At 36.3% G+C, this 19,625-nt stretch overlaps 1 protein-coding gene across 2 annotated transcripts; it reads right to left on the bottom strand.

Annotated features, from left to right (window-relative positions):
* Positions 1–8,426: 8,426 nt before the first annotated feature.
* On the bottom strand, positions 8,427–15,453 carry LOC113717604 (uncharacterized). 2 transcript variants are annotated; one of them, XM_027242358.2, is made up of 18 exons: positions 15,170–15,453; positions 15,021–15,075; positions 14,362–14,537; positions 14,186–14,260; positions 13,974–14,105; positions 13,441–13,884; positions 12,627–12,689; positions 12,461–12,544; positions 12,281–12,376; positions 12,090–12,191; positions 11,624–11,704; positions 11,459–11,541; positions 11,270–11,387; positions 10,193–10,284; positions 9,991–10,081; positions 9,830–9,915; positions 9,006–9,364; positions 8,427–8,632 (listed from the first exon to the last, which is right to left on the bottom strand). In XM_027242358.2, the coding sequence occupies exons 1-18, from the start codon at positions 15,200–15,202 to the stop codon at positions 8,607–8,609; spliced, it is 2,196 nt and encodes a 731-aa protein (XP_027098159.2). In that variant the 5' UTR covers positions 15,203–15,453; the 3' UTR covers positions 8,427–8,606. The 2 variants fall into 2 exon arrangements, with proteins under 2 accessions (XP_027098159.2, XP_027098161.2); XM_027242360.2 differs by having other exon boundaries at positions 12,627–12,686; positions 15,170–15,406.
* Between the last annotated feature and the right edge of the window lie 4,172 nt (positions 15,454–19,625).

Below are 19,625 nucleotides of genomic sequence, written 5' to 3'. Positions count from 1 at the left end.
GGATCCGGGACCCGTCGGATCCGGATCCGGAACATATAATAAAAGACCCGTCGGGTAAACGGGTCGGATCCGGATCCGGCATAGTAATTCGGGTCCGGGTCCGGAATAATGAATTCCGGCCCGGACCCGGCCCGTTGACAGTCCTATCCCCCGCTCCCCCTGCCCCGTCCCCGTCCCGACATAATTTTATTATGGTTAAATTTTAGCAAATAATCAAGTACTAAAATATCAACACATCATCAAATTATTATTCATTGTAATTTTACAATCGAAACTTATAAAAACAATCAAATAAAAATTATTTGAATATAATCCAACATGATGAAATAAATATAACTAAAGTAGTCAAGTTTTCACTTTTGGCACAAATACAATCACTAATTCATTATTGTGCTTGTGCTTCTTTTAAGAAAAAAATGTTATTGTATTAAGTGTAATTAGGGATTTAGTATAAATGTATTAGTAAATTTAGTACAACTAATTAATAATTTGTATTAGTACACATATATAATTATTAGTATAATTAATAATATCAATTATATTATATATACTAATAGACATTATATAATACATATAACTAATAATATCATTATCATAAGTTTGTAATTAATTAAATTATATATTATATATAATTATATACATATATATTTTATATATTTATTTTTTTAAAACGGGTGGCGGGGCGGGGAATGGGGCGGGGGAGTGTACCCCCGCCCCGTTTTAAGCAGGGGGGAAAAATTCCCCCCACCCCAACTCCCTCCCCATTAGCCCCTCGCGGGGCGGGTGCTAGTTGTGACTCAATGAGAACATATAGACCTTCATTGATGGGCGGAACATTTTATCTCTACCATATAAACATTGGCCATTTTAACTTGAATCACTCAATATATCTGCCTCAACATTTTCCAACGCTTGCTCAAGCATTTTTTTTTTTGTCGCACCTTTCTTTCTGAAACATGTCTTCTTCTTTCAAGGCATATAGGAAAATCAACCAACGAGGCTGATCAAGAAAGGTTCATTGCTCGTCGAAAAACAAGGAGGAGAATCACCATCATTATCTTCTCTTCCCTACTTCTTGCCTGCGTTGTAGTGCTCTCTCGTGGTTGGAGTATCTCATTCTAATGCCAACAAATTCAGTACTGGTGGACAGCAGTCAATTTCTTCTTCCATCAAAGCATTATGTGATGCGACTTTATATCCTGATGCATGTTACAGCAGCCTTGCTCCTCTTGTCAAATCTAGCCACATTTCGACCTCGGGACTTGTACCAATTGTCAGTGCAAGTAGCCATAAATGAGCTCTCAAAAGCCTCAACTAAGGCCCTGTTTGGAAGTTGAGTTTTTTGAGTGTTTGTATAAAACTTTATTGTAGATCACTGTAGAAGTTGTAGAAAAACTTTTGTAAGATGAAAATTTTTTTTCCTTTTCCTTTTCTTTCTTTCTTTTTCTTTTTTTTTTTTTTTCTTTCTTTTTTCTTTTCCTTCCTCCCTTCCCCTTCCCCCTCAAAAACTCCCGTGCCCGCAGTTTCTCCGGCCAGCCCTTATGCATCCCCGGTTCCTTCTCCATCTCCAAATATTCCTCCGACAATACCTGCGGCTTCTCCCAAAACCAGCTCGCCTGCTTCCCCCAAAACCAGCCCGTCTGCTTCTCCGGTACAGTCTCCGGCGGCGAGCGCTTCACTTTCTCCAGCACCCACTCCGTCGTCCAATGCGTCTGCTCAGGTCCCATCTGCTTCTCCGTCGACTGAATCCCTGGTGAATGCTCTGGCAGTGTCACCTCCGTCGGTGCCAGTGTTCCTTCCACTTCTGCGACACGGGTAGAGTCGCCGGCGATGTTCCCTTCGAGCAGCAGCCCGGCAAGTCGCTCATCGGCTGGGATGAGTTTGGCACCGGAAACTTCGCAAGGCCCAGTTGCTGATGAATCAAGTGTGACCTCCATTCATTGGGGGCCTAATTGTTCTTGCTGGGTACCGGAAGAGGTGATCGGCGCCGGTATCGACGGCGGAGGTGGTGGCTGGCGACGAAGGTGGTGGTAGGTTGGGGTGGGGAAGGAAGAAGGAAAAAGGGGAAGGGAATTTTTTTTTTTTTGTGTTTTAGGTATTTTGAAGTGTGTAGGTAAAAAACTTTGAGAAGTTTTTTTAGATTGCTGTAATTAAAGTTGGTAAAAAACTAGTATAAAACAAACTTGAGTAAAAACTCAACTTCCAAATAGGCCCTAAGTTCTTCAACAATGAATCATTCAAAAATGTCACTGATAAGGTGGCAGTTGCTGCTCTTGAAAGTTGCAATGAACTACTTTCACTTGCATGGATCTATCTCAATAATTCTCTCACCACAGGTGCAAACTTCCAATTGTTAGACGCTTTTGATGATCTGAGAACATAGCTGAGTGCTGCAGAAACTTATCATCAAACATGCATTAATGGGTTTGATGATGGAATATTGAACAACGTGGATGATGATGAGGTGCCAAAGTGGTTATCGTCCAAGGACAGGAAGTTGGTGCAAGCAAAAAGTTCAAACATAAAGCCAGATGCTATTGTGGCAACTGATGGCTCTGGAAAACACAAGAGAATTTGATACGAGTAGTAGGACCATCATTAACACGTGTCAAGATGCTTGAGAGCCTTTTCAACCCAATCCATGATATTCAAAACTCCATTAAAATACATGAAGTCGTGGAGGCGATGGAGCGCCAGCTATGTGATCTTCCGGTTTTTTATTTCTTTTGTTTTGTTTGATTTTTTCTTGTTTAGTTAGTTAGTTAGTCATTATTATGAATAAATATGGCCAGCTATGTGAGTTATTTGAGCTATTTAAAAGTAGTTAGGGAAATAAGTGACTAAATCCTTGTCCATATTAGATTAGTCTTAGTAGTTTAGATTTTAAATATAAATAGGTTTCTTCTATTCCATTGTAAGACAATTATGAGATGAATAAAAATTGAGAGTTTCTCTTTTCTTGTTCCTTGAGAACGTCCCTTGAAACAAAGTAAGTCGAATCTCCTTTGTTCAAGTTTTGATCTATCAATTCAAGATCATGTTGAATTGTGGCGCCATTCTACCAATACATCTTGGTTCACAATCTTGTTGAGTTGTGGGTCACGATTAAATTCAAGGTTCACAATATCGTGGATTAGAGGGGTCGAGATTGTTCCATCTTTGTATCCATAACTTGGTCAAGTTAGATTCCGCTGCCTGTGCAATTCGTTTCTTCGAGAGCGAGAGTTTGGAGAATTGAGTTCGCATCAGTTGATATCAGAGTTTCGACTTTTGATCCAAGTTAATATCCTTTTTCTTTTCTTGTTTTACTCTTTATTCTTCTACCAAATCCTACCCAATTCAAAAAAAAAAAAGAGAAAAACTTGTCACCTTAGGGTTTGAAATTCCACCGCTAATTCTTTATTTTCTCATTGAGTCTCCAATCGTGTCTTGTTTTGTGTTGCATTTTGTTTCGTTTTTTGTCAAATTTTATTCATAGAAACTTGTATTGAATCGTCAAAAAAAAAAAATGATACTATTCACGTACTATAGTGATTATTGTTCATCACTACTATATGATTACTGTTTATCGTACTGTAGCATTACTGTTCATCCGAGTTACTGTTCACCCGAATAAAAAAAATTTCAGATTATATTTTTGTGTTTACTTCTTTGTTTTTGGTATCCATCCATGGTTAAGTGGTAGAAGAGCCATTAGGGTTTCCAATTTCTAATCCACTTAGAATTAGTAAGTCCGTCACTTTCCTTTTCCCGTAATGCGCAACTTTCCTTTGCTGTCCAATTCGTAACATCTTTGGGGGTCCATTAAAATTATTATTCTCAATCCTTAATTACGTGAAAAAAAGGGTAATTTTCAGAAATTCTAGCTATACGGAAATCTACCCAACCGCAAGTTTCTTTTGATCAAATCTCGATTCGAGAACAAATCACTTTCAATAAGAAAGGAATGATACAAGCAGTAGGACCATCACTAACTCATATCAAGATGCTTGAGAGTCTTTTCAACCCAATCCATGATATTCAATACTCCACTCCATTAGAATACATGAAATCGTGAAGGCGATGAAGCACCAGCTATGTGATTTTGGATTTTTGATTTCTTTTATTTTGCTTGATTTTTTTTTATTTAGTTGGTTAGTTAGTTATTATTATGAATAAATATAGCCAACTATGTGAACTATTTGAACCATTTAAAAGTAGTTAGAAAAATAAGTGACTAAATCCTTGTCCAAATTGGATTAATCTTAGTAGTTTAGATTTTAGATATAAATAGGTCTCTTCTATTCCATTGTAAAACAATTATGAGATGAATAAAAATTGAGAATTTTCTCTTTTCTTGTTCCTTGAGAACGTCCCTTGATACAAAGTGAGTCGAATCTCCTTTGTTCAAGTTTTGGCTTATCAATTCAAGATCATATTGAATTGTGGCGTCATTCTAACAATATATCTTGATTCACTCTCTTGTTGAGTTATGAGTCATGATTAAATTCAAGATTCGCAATTTCGTGGGTTAGAGGGGTCGAGATTGTTTCATCTTTGTATCCATAATCTGGTTAAAATAGATCATTTCACTGCCTGTGCAATTCGTTTCTTCGAGAGCGAGAGTTTGGAGAATTGAGTTTGCATCACTAATACGAGCAGTAGGACCATTACTAATTCGTGTCAAGATGCTTGAGAGCTTTTTCAACCCAATCCATGATGTTCAAGATTCCATTAAAATACATAAAGTTGTTGAGGCGATGGAGCGGCAGCTATGTGATCTTCAGATTTTTTATTTCTTTTGTTTTTGGTGTAGAAAACGTTGATATGTCTTCCAAAATGACTCCTCATGAGATGGTTCAACTCTAGGTTTAGGCCTAGAAAATGTTGGATGAACCTTTTTATTACCGCTTGTATAAATCAGTTTTAAAGAGGTAGATTGCATGTAACCCCTCCTCTTGAGAGATTCATTCTCACGCTTAAGTTTATGGTTGTGTTCTCTCGATCTTTGTTCCCAATCTTCAAGTTTGGTGTCCGCATTTGAATCACTAGATTCATTCAAAGGTTGTTTCCTTCTAAATTTCTTAGGAGAACTCCTTGAAGTTTCTAGGTTATCAATGCGTTCATGAATCAATTCCAATTTAAGGTCAGTTTTTCTTTGGGATTCAACTAACACGGCATCCAATTTTAAGGCAAGTTGAGCAATGGTCATTTCATTTTCACTTGCCATTTTAAAACCTGCAAGAAAGAGTTAGTATAAAACAGAAAATTTTACCTCACCACTCCGTTACATGTTTCACACCCCTCGTGTATCACTCAAAGTGTTTTGAACACTCTAATGGTCTCACCAATCACTTCTCAATTGCCTTTTTCGAAGAAATCAGAATTTTCTCAAAGAAATTCAATCAAGTTTTCACCAAGTTTTTCACATAAGATGGTGGCGGTTTAAAGGCTGAGATTTGGAAGTGAAATTGACTGAAATAATGCTTTAAAACCATGCTGAAAAATTACCTAAGCTGGCCGCAGAAGTGACTCAAAATTTGGAAACTTTGGACTTTGACTAATGACTGAAATTAGGAAACTAAAAACTACTTGGAAATCAAGACTGATTGGACTCCTTTTGGGACTTATAAACACGAAAATAACTTGTAAAATTACTCAAAGACACGAATTTATAGGGTTGGACAGATTATAGAATGCGACTTAACAAGAACAAGAATGGCAGAAATTTTTGGAGTCTAGAATAACTCTACCCAAATTCGATTCGTGGCTGAATTTTGGAAGTCTAAACAAGATTTCTTGGGTTTGTTTTCACGTGTGCAAGAATTTGGCAAGTCCGAATTGGTAGTTGAGTGTGACTAGGAATTGTTTTCAATCCCAAGTCAACTTGGATTCCCAATTTCAGATTGCTTTCTTGTTCTACTTCAAGAAGGATCCGATTGCGTTGCTCTTTTCTTCTTTTTTTCATGCAAAACAGATTTGTTTTTCTTTCTTTTCCTTCACTTTGGATCAATGCTCAAAGAACAAGATTTGGTCTCAAGTTATGCACAAGATTAGCCGCAACTTTCTTGTTTAAGAAAACAAGAACTAAGGTTTGTTCAAGGTTCAAGATTTGATCAACTTTGATTTCAAGAACCCTAGATTGTCAACCCAAGACTTCAAGATTTATCCAAGAAATTCCAGAAATTCAATCAAGAAACTTCAAGACTTTGGTATAACTTCCAAGAAACAAGAGAACCAGCCACATATGATTCAAGAAACACAAAAATATAATCTGAATTTTATTTTTAATTCGGATGAACAATATCACTACAGTACCATGAATAGTACCCAATTTTTTTTTTTTTTGACTCTCAACGAATTTCAAGACTTGACAAACGAAGCAACAAGACACTACAAAACCAGAAACATGACACGAACAAGAGATAAATTTCGGACAGCCAAGAAAATATGTGGTAGCAAGAAACAACAACAAAAACCCTAATGGAACTACTAAATTAAAAGTGGACAGAATTGAAACAACAAAAACTTACAAAAACACGAACAAGATATACTTGATATCGTCAATCTAGCTCAAATTACCAAGTTAATATAAACTCACCCGAAGGTATGAACTCATATTCTACCAAACCCGGATCTAGACGAAGAAATCAAGTTGATTGCGGAATAACACTTGACCATTCTAAACCCTAAGATTGCGAATCTTGAATATAATTGTGACCCACAACTCAACAAGATAGTGAACCAAAATGTATTGGTAGAATGGCGCCACAATTCAACATGGTCTTGAATTGATTAGCTAAAACTTGAACAAAGGAGATTCGACTCACTTTATATCAAGAGACGTTCCCAAGGAACAAGAAAAAAGAAAACTCTCAATTTTTATTCATCTCATAATTGTCTTACAATGGAATAGAAGAGACCTATTTATATCTAAAATCTAAACTATTAGGACTAATCCAATTTGGACAAGAATTTAGTCATACTTTTAAATGGCTCAAATAACTCACATAGCTGGCCATATTTATTAATAATAATGACTAACTAACCAACTAAACAAGAAAAAATCAAGCAAAACAAAAGAAATCGAAAATCCGAAAATCACATAGCTAGCGCTCCATCGCCTCCACGACTTCATGTATTCTAATCATCATGGATTGGGTTAAAAAAGCTCTCAAGCATCTTGACACGAGTTAGTGATGGTCCTACTGCTCAAGCCACAATTGGTGCTGCCCTTCAGGATGTACCTGATCAAAGCAAGAAGAGGTTCGTGATCTATGTGAAGGAAGGAGTGTATATCCCCAAATGGAATGTCATGATGATCGATTGGAGATGGAATGAATGCAACCATTGTTTCTGGCAACCTCAGCTTTGCGGATGGAACTCCAACATTTTGAACTGCAACTTTTGGTGAGTTTCCTTCCTTGACATAATTGGCTTCTCTAACCATCTTCATTCGCTTTCTTAATTAGGATGTGTTGTCCATTATGTTGAAGTCACTACTCAGTAGAGCTTTCATGCTGAGTATCTCAGTTTACCATGACGAGCTCTGTTCGATGATATAGACTGATATGCTATCAAAATTTGATTCATTTTGGCATTCTGCCATCTCTCTGCGTGTAATATCCGAATGATCCATATCCAAACAGTGAACCCAACCAGTCAATTTACATTAGAGCTATGTGCTGGCTAGCCAATTTAACTTGCATGTCTGGACGTCCGAGGCATATCTACTCCGTGGATTCTAAGTTCTAGATTCTAAATAGAATCCAATTAGCCGTAAGAGGGATCTCACCAGTGATATTACGGGCCCTGCTATTAGTTCCCTACAAATCCATTTTGCTAACAGCTTAACTTTTATATCTGCGCAGGATCAACATCAAACTATATCTTTGTCCTGGGCAATTTTACCGTTTAAGTTGTGCCTCTGCACAACATTTTCATTTTGGTATTCAACCAAATATAAGCTCGTGTATATGATTTCAAATCTAGATCCTGGACTTCAACCAAAATATAAGCCGATGTCACTACCATAGCTAATGTTTGATAAATATAGGAATAAAATTACATATTGTCTGTCTTTATACTACAGACATCTCCCAAACGGCAGAGACCTGGGTTTATTCCTTGACAAAACATCTATCAAACGGCCAGAATTATATTGGTCGTCCAAGGCTCAAGAGGAGATAAAAAGCAGCACAAGCAGAGACCCAAAGAACAGGATGGATTCAGAAAGGGTAAAATGGCTATTCATCAGAACCGATCGGAATTGGGAAGCCATCCAAATTTTTTAAGTTTGATTCCAGCTCGTTAAATCCGATAACCGTTTTTCAGGTTAAAAGGAGAGCCGAAGGCCACATTGCATTGGAGAGCAACAACACAGCATACATCAAAGGTGCGGAAATTATTCATTCCACTCTAAACAGGCGTGTGCCCCTAATATGCAGTTTTGAGAATCAAACCAATATCCATCCGATATAGTCATTATATATATGAATCTCTTAACGAAACAAAATAGCAAGTCGAACATTTGTAGGCTGTATGAGCCAGAATTCCACATTACAACTCAAATGCATATAATGTAAAAATTAATAAATATCCATCAAGTGCTTCAAATCCACTTCTTGCTAGTCATCAAACGTTGTCTTCTTCCCTGCGTGTCATAAAAAAGAATGCAGAAAAATTGGATTCATTAGTTGTGACAGTCCAAAACCTGAAGGGCAATAATTATTGCTAATAACACGCAAAAACACTACCACCAGAAAAGGAAATAGCATAAAAGCAACTTCAACAAATCATACATTCACAATAAAACACTAAAACCAGAAAAGGTAGGCAGCATATGAGCAAACCCCACACTCATCCATCATACAACAGCATATCAATGAAATGCAAGTCCCCAAAAATGAAACATCATTGACAACACTGTACAACCTACTAGCCAAGCACACAAGTGCTCCGCTTTTTTTAGTCCAATTAAATACAAGGCATTGCAATGGACGTTATAAATCTCATTGACAACATACCAGTACCAACTGTAGCCATACTAGTTTTGTTAGGAGTTCCACGACCTCTGCCACCACCTCCACGGCCACCACCACCAAAGCGGCCACCACCATTGCCAAAACGGCCGCCACTGTTGCCAAAACGGCCACCACTGTTGCCAAAACGGCCGCCACTGTTGCCAAAACGGCCGCCACCTCGCCTGCCACCAAATCTACCTCCTCCATCCCTGCCACCACTTCTCCCACCACCAGCACTATCATGGCCATCACCTCTTGGTCTCGCCTCTTCCACTGTTAGAGTAGACTCTTTAAATTCTGAGTTATCGTATTCCAGAGCTTTGTTAATAGCATCATTGTCTGAAAACCCGATATAAGCAAACCTGTACAAGGAAAAGCTAGTCAATCAGGCATTTTTTTGGGCTTGCCAGGGGAGTCAAATATGCCACAGGATTGCTGAGAGTTCTCAGCTACAAAAGGGAGCTACATACTACATACCAGTAAACCCACTCGAACCCAATAAATGATAAAAGCAAGAAGACTTGCACGACATCTCACACAGTTTCATGGCACATATCACATTCTGAAATCAAACAACAGTCACTACTCCTAGCAAATTCCAACTAATTACGGACAAACTAAATAGCAGCCTATCTTCAAGCAAAAGCATAAGGAGCAGCAGCAAAATCAACCCTGAAATACCACACAACCACCCAGCAGCATAAAATTTAATTGCAAAGCAGAAAAAATGCACCACATTATGTGCACATATGCTAGTTAAAACTGAAATAATAATGAGCTAGACTCCACAAAACAAGGCTCCACACAGAAAGTGAAGAAAGACCAACCCTTTCAGTCCATTGTCACCCCTTGGAAGAGATATTCTTGTTATCTCTCCACATGACTCAAAATGCTCCCTCAATGCCCCCTTGATCTGAAACCCATAATAATTAGAATCAGCGCATAAAGAAAAGACAAGGTTAACAAATAAAAAAGTTCATAAACTCACTTCATTTTCATCCACATTACTCTCAAATCCGCGGACGAATATTGTTGGCCCTTGAGATCCAAACCCCTTCTGGAATGAACTTCTGTCGTTGCTAATAATTTAAGGAAGAAAAAATTAATCCACAGAGATTAGTAGTCCTATCAACTGAAACCTATAAGTCAACTTCCAAGAGAATATCAGGGAACAGAAATTAAAGTGATACCCGCTCTGTGGTGTATTGGATCCCCGTTCCCTAGCAATGTCAACCTTCAATCTACGGCCCAAGAAGTCTTGACCATTCAACTCGTTAACGGCCTGTTTATTGATTCAACACAAACGCATAATGATCATCTAAAACAGCAGAATATCACACAAGACAGAATATACATATCCCATATAGATCAGATCTCATGTTTTATTTTAAGTTCCATGCATTTGTTTACGATGCTTATTGCCAATATACAAGCTGATATATATTGAGAAATGAGCAATCAGTAGCCATCTGAATTTTGAATATATTATTAAGAACAAGTAGAAGGCATCCCGTGGGCCAACAAAACAATTTGATCCACCATATCACTGTACAACTCTTCATTCAAAGAAAAGTAACCATTCAGAAAGGTAGAGTTATCATTGGGAAGAATCATTTAGTGTCTTAACTCCATCTCTCAGTCCAATGAGATTCAACAAAGAATCGAGAGAATTTCACTGTACAAACAACATGAATTACTCAGACATGAACAAATCAGTACCACCAGTTGGAAGATTCTTAGCATTCCCTATTCCTCTCATCCCAAGTGCTAGAGGAAACTGCCAACTGATTAACAGCAAATTAGGCAAAACCTAGTACCAGCATACTCGCTTGCAAAAGTACGAGCAGAAGATTAGGTCTCATGAAACAAATGTTGAGTGAGATTCAGGCCCATTAGCAGCTAAACAGATCATCCTACATAACTTTACACGAGACAGATTCTGGTAGGCAAACCCAAAAAGAACAAGTGTTGTCTAATGCAGCTTCCATTATATTTCAGTACCTTATATCTAAAAACTTGCTTTGAATGAGTAAGGGATAAGCTAAAGGATCTGCCATAAATTTACTAAGATACCAGCAAACACAAAATCTATTGATAACGACAACAAATAAATTGATCTGTAAAATCCTAATAAATGCAAGATGATGACGAGTACAATAAGCAAAAGCAAGAAACTAATAAATATAAACTATTTCAAGCCTCAAACTATCATTTTAAAAGTTTCAAAAGCCTCAAATAAAAAGGATAAATTGGTCAAAACATTCCACCTTTTGGGCTGCTTCAGCAGTAGCAAACTCAATATGGCCAAAGCCCTTAAATGAACCATCTGGATGCATGCTAAAACGAATCTCGACAATCTCTCCACAGTCTTTGAAGAAGTTCTCCCTGCATCTGACTAGTGTAAGATGCCTTTCAAATCAAATTCATACAAGAAGTGGAAAGCATCGTATACATACACATCAGCCTGCTCAACCGAGAATGATAGATTCCCAACGAACACTGTGTTGCATGTCTCGGACTGAGTGCCAGGAGTCTTGGGCTACATTTTGATACTTCTTATTTGAGAACTTAAACTGCAAGTAATGCATACAACAAGTACAGTGGAAAAGACTAAAACGTACTTCCTTCCTTTCTGATGACAAACCACCCTTCACAGAATTCTCCTTTTTAGGCAAGGCATCAACCATTTTAACATCAATATCCTGTCAATGATAAAAATATGAAAAATAAATATGTAGATCATAATGTGGTGCTCCTGGATGAAAAGCCAATAATACATAATTGATATTAGGAACAAGTAACTTGCAGGTATTTGTTGGGTAACACCAAAATACCAGCACCTTGCAACTGGTTTTACAAAACAGTAATGCTAGCTTCAATATCACTTAATAATACTCTGCTAGTCAAGTGGCACACGTGAAATTTTTAAGGTATATCTCAATTAACTCGGACTATCTACTTGAAATCAGGAAAAAATGTTGCCTCAAAGAATCAATTCATTCACTCACCAACTAAAAGGCAAATCAAACCATAATAAATAGCATTTTAAGAACCACAAACACAAATATTTAAATTGTAAAATGTTACCTTCTTTTGTGGGGTTTTGGTCGGCTCTTCCTCATCCTCAGAAGTTTCTTCTTCATCTTCGGAAGATGATTCATCTGAGATGCTTATCTTTGGTTGCACAGGCTGCCAAAGTTAAATTCAAGCATTGAACATATAAGTGAAATGTTAAGGTCCCACAAAAGTCAAATGCCATTAATAATATATCTCACTACCTTGTTTGCCTTTGGCGGTTCCTCATCAGAACTTTCCTCTTCACTACTACTTTCTGTTTTCCCGCCTTTAGCACTGGATTTCAGAACACCAGTGGGCTAGAGAACCCCACAAAGAAATCTTTACAAAAGCCAACTGATATGATAAAAGGCAACAAAAATGCATACTTGAAAATTACATACCACAACTTTACTCTTCTTTTTCTGAGGCTCCTCATCTTCACTTTCCTCATCAGATGTGTCTTCCTCACTACTGTCTTTATTCACCTGCACTTGCAAAGCTAAAGTCAAAAATGCATCTCATACCAGTCAAAAAAGTATGTCCTCTTTAAGCATGTGAAGCTATTACCTGCTTGTTTTCAGCAGCAGGGGATGGCCTCTTGGGAGAAACAGCTTTATGTGGTGCTGGCTGCTATTTGATAAAGTAGCAAAACAAGGAAATATCAGGAATTAGAAAACAAGATGTAGAAAGAACCATAATACCTCTCTAAAGAAATATATGTAGTCCACATTTCCAACAAACACCACCACTTGTTCACAGCCATACCTAAGCTTCACAATAAGTTGAAACTTAAGCTCATCATGTTCTCACATAGAAGTATCAATTTCAAGAGAAAAAACTGTACAAGGACAGACAAAATCTAAACGTACAGTTATCAAACAAAACAGACAAAAACTCATAAAACAGTATCTGACAAACAATACAGAATCTGATCTGCTCAATGGTTAATTACTTTTAACAGCAATGGGAAGATTTTTGGCAGCGTTGGGCAAATTAGGAGGCAACCTACAAGACCTGTTCTGCAATTTATACACGCTCCAAAAAAATTTTTGAAGATATCAACTAAAATTGTGTGCACATGTTATAGGGTTCATATAAGCAAAGATGTTTCAAGATGCGCATTGAGGGTTTCTCTTCAGAACCATCACAAAAAAGCTTTTTCAGCCTAAGCTTAAGCAAAAGAATACAGTTTCTAGCTAATGGGGCGGAAGGACAAATTAAATTAGTGGAAAAAAAATCCAAACATGCCCTCAATTCTCTGTTCACTCATTTTTCTACAATACCTAGACACCATTGATGTCTTTGTACCAAATTATGCAAGGAATGAAAGACAACTACACAATTGCACACAGCCCCAACATTGCTGAATTGAAAATCTCACCAGCTTGATGTCTGAGTCCGAATCTGAATCACTTGTTTCATCATCTGAATCAGATTCATCAGGAGACTCAACTTTCTTTTTGGAAGCACCCGCAGGCTGGGCCTTAACGGCAGCTGGTTTCTTAGTTGCAGGAACATCATCATCAGAGCTGCTGCTATCCTCCAAAACCTGTTTCTTTACAACTGTGGCAGGTGTCTTAACTGCCCCAGCAGATGGTTTCTCATCCTCTGAAGTGCTACTGTCATCCTCCGAATCAGAATCATCTTTCTTGTTGGCAGCTTTAACTGGTCCATTCTTGGCAGGTAACTTTTTAGTAGGACCAGTATCCTCATCTGAATCACTACTTTCATCGTCAGACTCTGATTCACTGGAGGACTCCTGTTTCTTCTTGTTAGGTGCTGCAGGGGCAGTTTTAGCTGCACCTAAAGCCTTGGTTTTAGGAACCTGCTTAAACAACCCAAGTACCACAATAAGAGCACATAAAGATTAGTCTCTAGAACTGGTAATAGCACAAACATGAGTAAGATAATTACCTCATCTTCGTCAGAATCGCTATCATCTGATGAGTCTGAATCAATGGACTGCTTTCCTTTCTTTGCTGTGCCATTCTTGGTGGCAGACAAAGGTGGTTCCTTCTCAGTTGCAGCTGCTTTAGCGGGACGCTCCTGGAAGCAACCATACAATGAGATGATAAGAGAGAAGCAAAGTACCTTCCACTAAGAAAGTAATAGGAAGCAACACTCACTTCATCAGAAGATTCGTCTTCACTACTTGAATCTTTTACATCCACTTTGGCAGGAATTCCACGTTTAGTAGCCGCCTGCACATCAATTTCAGGTCACAACACAAAGGATATGGCTTTCAAATTCTCTAATGTCAAGAAAAAAACTTTTTAAATCCTATGGATGAGGGAGTAAGAACCTTTTTGAGATCTTCCTCTTCAGATGAAGTAGATTCATCATCAGAAGAAACCACCTTCTTCTCCTCAGTCTTGACCTCAATCTTCTTCTTTTCTATAGCCTCCTGTATCCCAGCTCCTTTCTTCTGTTTCTTCACGACAACTTCCTTTTCAATCAACTCCTCGGCCTCTCTCTTACCTATATAATAACATAAACATTTTAAGCCAAATACACAGGAAATCCCTTTTTTGTCCCGGGAAGAGGAAGGAAAGACCAATCCACATAATGGCAGTTTACGAACTTAGCAGTGAACATCCAAAAAATTCAAATAACATTAAACACTGAAAGCACCGAAAAACAAACACAAACTACCCACGAATCTGAAAGACTAAAAATTGTGAAATGAATTAAAACGTGTTTCGTGGGAATCGGCAGTCCATGAGCTCACCACAGACACACACACAACAAAATTAAACATTGAAACATAAATAAAGAAGCACCATCAAAATGATAAACATTGAAACCAACAAAAAAGCGCGCGCACACACACGATTACATACTAAAACATCAATTGACAAATAACCCATCTTAAAATTAAACAAAAGCAAAAAAATATTGAACCTTCGTTCAATTGTTTCACTGGGCCTGTTGAAAAATAGGAAAAAAATTAAAAATTAGAACCTTTCTTCAATTGTTTCCCCGGGGTTGTTGCGCCAGCAGCAGGAGCAGCATCAACCTACAAAATTAAAAACCCACAAAACATATACTTAGATCGAGATCAGAGCAACCAGTACGCATGAATAAGCATTTACACCAAAAAAGAAGCTTACTTTTGGAGTCGATTTCTTGGAGGATTTACCCATTTTACAATAACAAAAAAGAAGAAGCGAACTTGGAAAAAAAAAACCAGAGAGAGAGAGGAACTTTTTACGGTATTAGATGAAGAAGCTCAAAAACCCTACGGCTAGGGTTTTAGGAGAAAGAAGAAAGAGAGCAGCGGCTCAGGACGATATTTTGGGTGAGAGGGTAGAGTTTATTTATATATAAATCTTTAATGTTACGGGAGCAATAGGAACTCGTGGCGTATGGTGGCCTCTTTAACAAATTGTGCCGCTATGGGCTTTAGGGTTTACGGCTTCATCTTCAGATGATTTTTATTTTTTCCTTTAAGCAAACTATCACTTTGCTCCTTTATCTTTAGGGATAATTTCAGAAACCTCCTCTAAAGTTTTTAACTATTTCTCTAGCCTCCCTCTATGTTTCAAAAATTGCACTAACCTCCCCTAAAGTTAATTATCTTGTAACGTTTAGGCCCAATCAATAATTAATAAGTAATATTAGGAAAGAGAAGATAATATGACTCCATCGTTACCCTTTATTTACTATATTATTTAATTAATTTAATACCAACCTACATAATAAAGAAAAGCTCTAAAATTTACTGTTTATCATTAAATATCAAATCATATATAGTACCAAAAAACAATATATCATTTTATATTGTTTACTTAATATAAAATCTAAATTACTTTTTCAATTACATACTCAAGGCCAAATATGATCAATAACAAATAATTAGAAAATTTGCAACCAAAATATTACAGAGAACAAACTTTAATATCATAAATATTCTTGTCAACATATTAAGATTAGTTGATGAGTTTTTATGGTAATGAAGTTCACTCTTTGTAATATTTTGGTTACATATTTTTTTTTTATTTGTTGTTGATCATATTTGACAATGAGTTTGTAACTAAAAAGAGCAATTTAGATCTTACATTAAATAAAATATTTAGAATGATATACTATTTTTGATATCATATGTAATTTAATCCCTAATGATAAACAGTAAATTCTAATATTTTCTTTTATATTCGAACGAGTATTAGATTAATTAAATAATTTAGTACATGAGGGGCAATGGAATCATATCATTTTCTCTCTCATAATATCACTTTTCAATTGTTGGTTGGACTTAGATGTTACAAGATAATAAAAATCAAATGAGGTTAGTGTAATTTTTAAAAATTAAAGGAAAGCCAGTGAAATAGTCAGAAACCTCCCTTGAGGTTTCTGAAATTATGCCTAATCTTTAAGGTCTTCCCCACTATAATCTCGTCTATCATTGCTTATCAATTTAGTCTCTTACCTCATTACTTTCCCCTAGGGCTGCAAACGAACCGAGCCGCTCGCGAGTCAAGCTCGACTCGAGCTCGAGTTCAAAATATTAAGCTCGTTAGCTCGCGAGCTGGTTTGCGAGCTCGAGTATATAGTATATATATTTTTTTTTTCTTTAATAATAAAATTACATATATATTCTTAATATTTTATTATTTATTAAGAAAAAATATTATTTTATTTATTTTTTAAAAAATAAAAATAATTATTTTTTTATTTTTTTCGAGTTCGAGCTCGAGGTTTAAATTGTTAGCTCGTCGAGCTCAAGCTCGAGTTCGAGTTCAATAAAACTAAATCAAGGCTCGACTCGATTAGGCCAAAATTCGACTCGACTCAACTCGTTTGCAGCTCTACTTTCCCCTATGTAAACCATATTTATTGATAATATACTTACCCTATATAATAGGAGAGTCATCTATCTTTTGGTCTAAATTATTCATGTCACTTAATGTTATATCAAAAATATCCTTTACCGTTAATTTTTATTTCTCAAACTATTTAAATCCCATTGTTTTTCTCTATCATGAGTTTAGATACAATGACTCACATCTCCTCTTTTTCTCTAATCTCTATCATGATTTTAAATGCAATAACTTCCTCGACAAGGAAAAAAAGAAGAAGAAGTACTTATAGATTTTTGAAATAAGCGTATAAATGTTCTAACATGATTTTATATATAATATCTTATTGTTAAAGATATACTAATTAATTAGTTATACATATTTGGAATAATCATACACTTAGGGTGCATCTAAAGCATTAGTTTGTCTTTCTTTCTATATATAAAGTATGAGGAAGGGGTTTGGTGCTAAAATTTTATGTCATCTTTTTGTTTTCCAATTTTAATCTCATAAAGCCAAGATTACTAAAGGTGACTACTTAAAATTTGATGACTCCAACAATTTCCACTTCCAATAACTTCTACTTTTTTCTTTTTGTTTGATTGTCAAAAGAAATCATAACTTTGTTTGTAATAACTTCTAGTGGTTTTCATAAAACCAACTTAACCCATAGGGTGCCCTTCCCACAAGTCTTCCAAAAAGGATTCAAGTGTTTCTAAGATTAGATAACCTTAGTTTTCCTACACTTAGACCTTATAGACCTTATGTTGTAAAGAAGTAGTACTCCTTGTTTATATTTTACAATTATGACTTTGTATTGGAGGTCAGATTTTTGTCCCTCTCCTAATCGTTTATTCTATTTTTAATAGAAACTAGGGTACCCTCCCTCATGTAACCGGTTTGCAAAAAAAAAAAGAAGGTGATATTGGTGAATTTTAGGAGTTCTTATAAATTATTCTAAGTTGTTTTAACTTTTTAGTTGTAACATGGACCTGTGGCATGGGAACCATGATAGTTATTTTATGCAATTTTATTTTCTAATCATGCAATAGTGATTTGTTAATAAATTTCATGATTTTATGCAATATATTTTGACTAATTGTATGTCAAAAAAGTATATTGACATTCATTCGAGTTGGATTGCAAATTGTCTAGAATACTATTGCAAAAATTGAGAACGATTAGAGGTTATTACATTTTTTTCTCTTTAAATGTTTACTAGAAAAAGAAATCTTGGTTAAATTTATTTTTAAAGATTTTATTTGGGGTCTATTTAGGATACAAAAAATTATTTTTCCATTGTAAAGAATTTTGGATGAATTTTAGGAATTTGTTTAATATTTTTGTCCAAATTGATGCCATGAAAGCCATTAAAGAGCCTGTCAATTTGTTTAGTTCTTCTTAATTTTCACATATTGTCTAAGTTCTTATAAGTTAATGCACCTCATTGGCTTACCATTCAAATTGACTAAGACTTTTAAAGATAATGAAGCAAATTAACCATTTTCCCTTTTTCTAACCACTTTTCTTTAGAAAAATTTTAAAAATAAATTGGACTATAGTTTAAGTGTATACTAGTTTTAGAACTTTTAACAAGTCAAATCGAACTGAATACTTAGGGTTCAAACTCTGTTCATATAATATATGAACAGAGTTCAACTTTGGCTCGAACATTAACAAATTATAAATATTGTTCGAATTCAATTTGTTTATTTGTATAAATATTCGAATTCAAACTCAAACTTGAGCTGAGCTTGTGGATTTTTCTATCTCTTTGGGTCCAAAAAACTCCATGGTCAATAAGGAGGGGCTCCCAATTCTTGAGGTGGAGGGGCTAGATACATCCGTAGAACGAGTATCTTACACAGTAGCTAGATATCATTCTCTAGCAGCCTCAAGTCACTGTGAAATTTGGTCATCCTGTGGCTAGTTAAAAATTTAACTAAGGTGGTAAATAGAACAAATGACCCTCAAAGTGTTAAGGGTGAGGCGTTTGAGTAACACATTAGTCTTGACCATTGCAAAATTAATTAGAATAGTTCGCTTTAAAGGAACCTTGCCAATAGTTACCATGAGCGTGATCATCTCCCGAGGTACAACATTTGCCCTCCAAATCTGATGAGCGGCGTTTGGGCAGGGGTTAGCTCATGATCCTTCAATTCCATTTGTATGAAAGAGTTATAGTATAGTATGTTAACAAAACTTCCTAGATCAATGTACACTTTCTTTACGAGGTAATTATATGCCAGAATCTCGATAACCAATGCCTCGTGGTTATGAAAAGTTAAAGGGACTAAATCATTTGGCCCATAAGAAACTACCTTTAATGGGATGTGAACTAGGTTTTATTGAGTCTATGGCAAACTATCGGTAAGTTCTTTTATGCAACTTTTAACTGTCTCCTCTAGCCAGTTTGCCACATATCATATTGATCACCCCAACTAGGTGGCGATCAGGATTGGGGATTGGTTTCAGGGCAATCTATCAGATTCCCTATGGTTTCAAGGAGACTGATTAGCATGTCTCCGATCGTTTCATTCAACCCACTGATCTTTTTTTTGGTCATCACGACGATCTCCACGGGAATCCCAATGCCAATGTTGCTTAACAAATTACCCGAAGTATTCTTATTTGATCAGATTTTTGATCTCTCTCTTGAGATTGTTACAATTATTGGTCTCGTGACCAATATCTTGGTGATATGCACAATACAAGTTTTCATTTCTCCTCTTCTTTTCGGTCATCTTAAGAGCGGGTCAGTCCAAAT

Source organism: Coffea arabica, chromosome 11e, assembly GCF_036785885.1.
Source record: "Coffea arabica cultivar ET-39 chromosome 11e, Coffea Arabica ET-39 HiFi, whole genome shotgun sequence".
NCBI lineage: Eukaryota > Viridiplantae > Streptophyta > Magnoliopsida > Gentianales > Rubiaceae > Coffea > Coffea arabica.
This window is presented reverse-complemented; position numbering and strand designations above follow the sequence as displayed.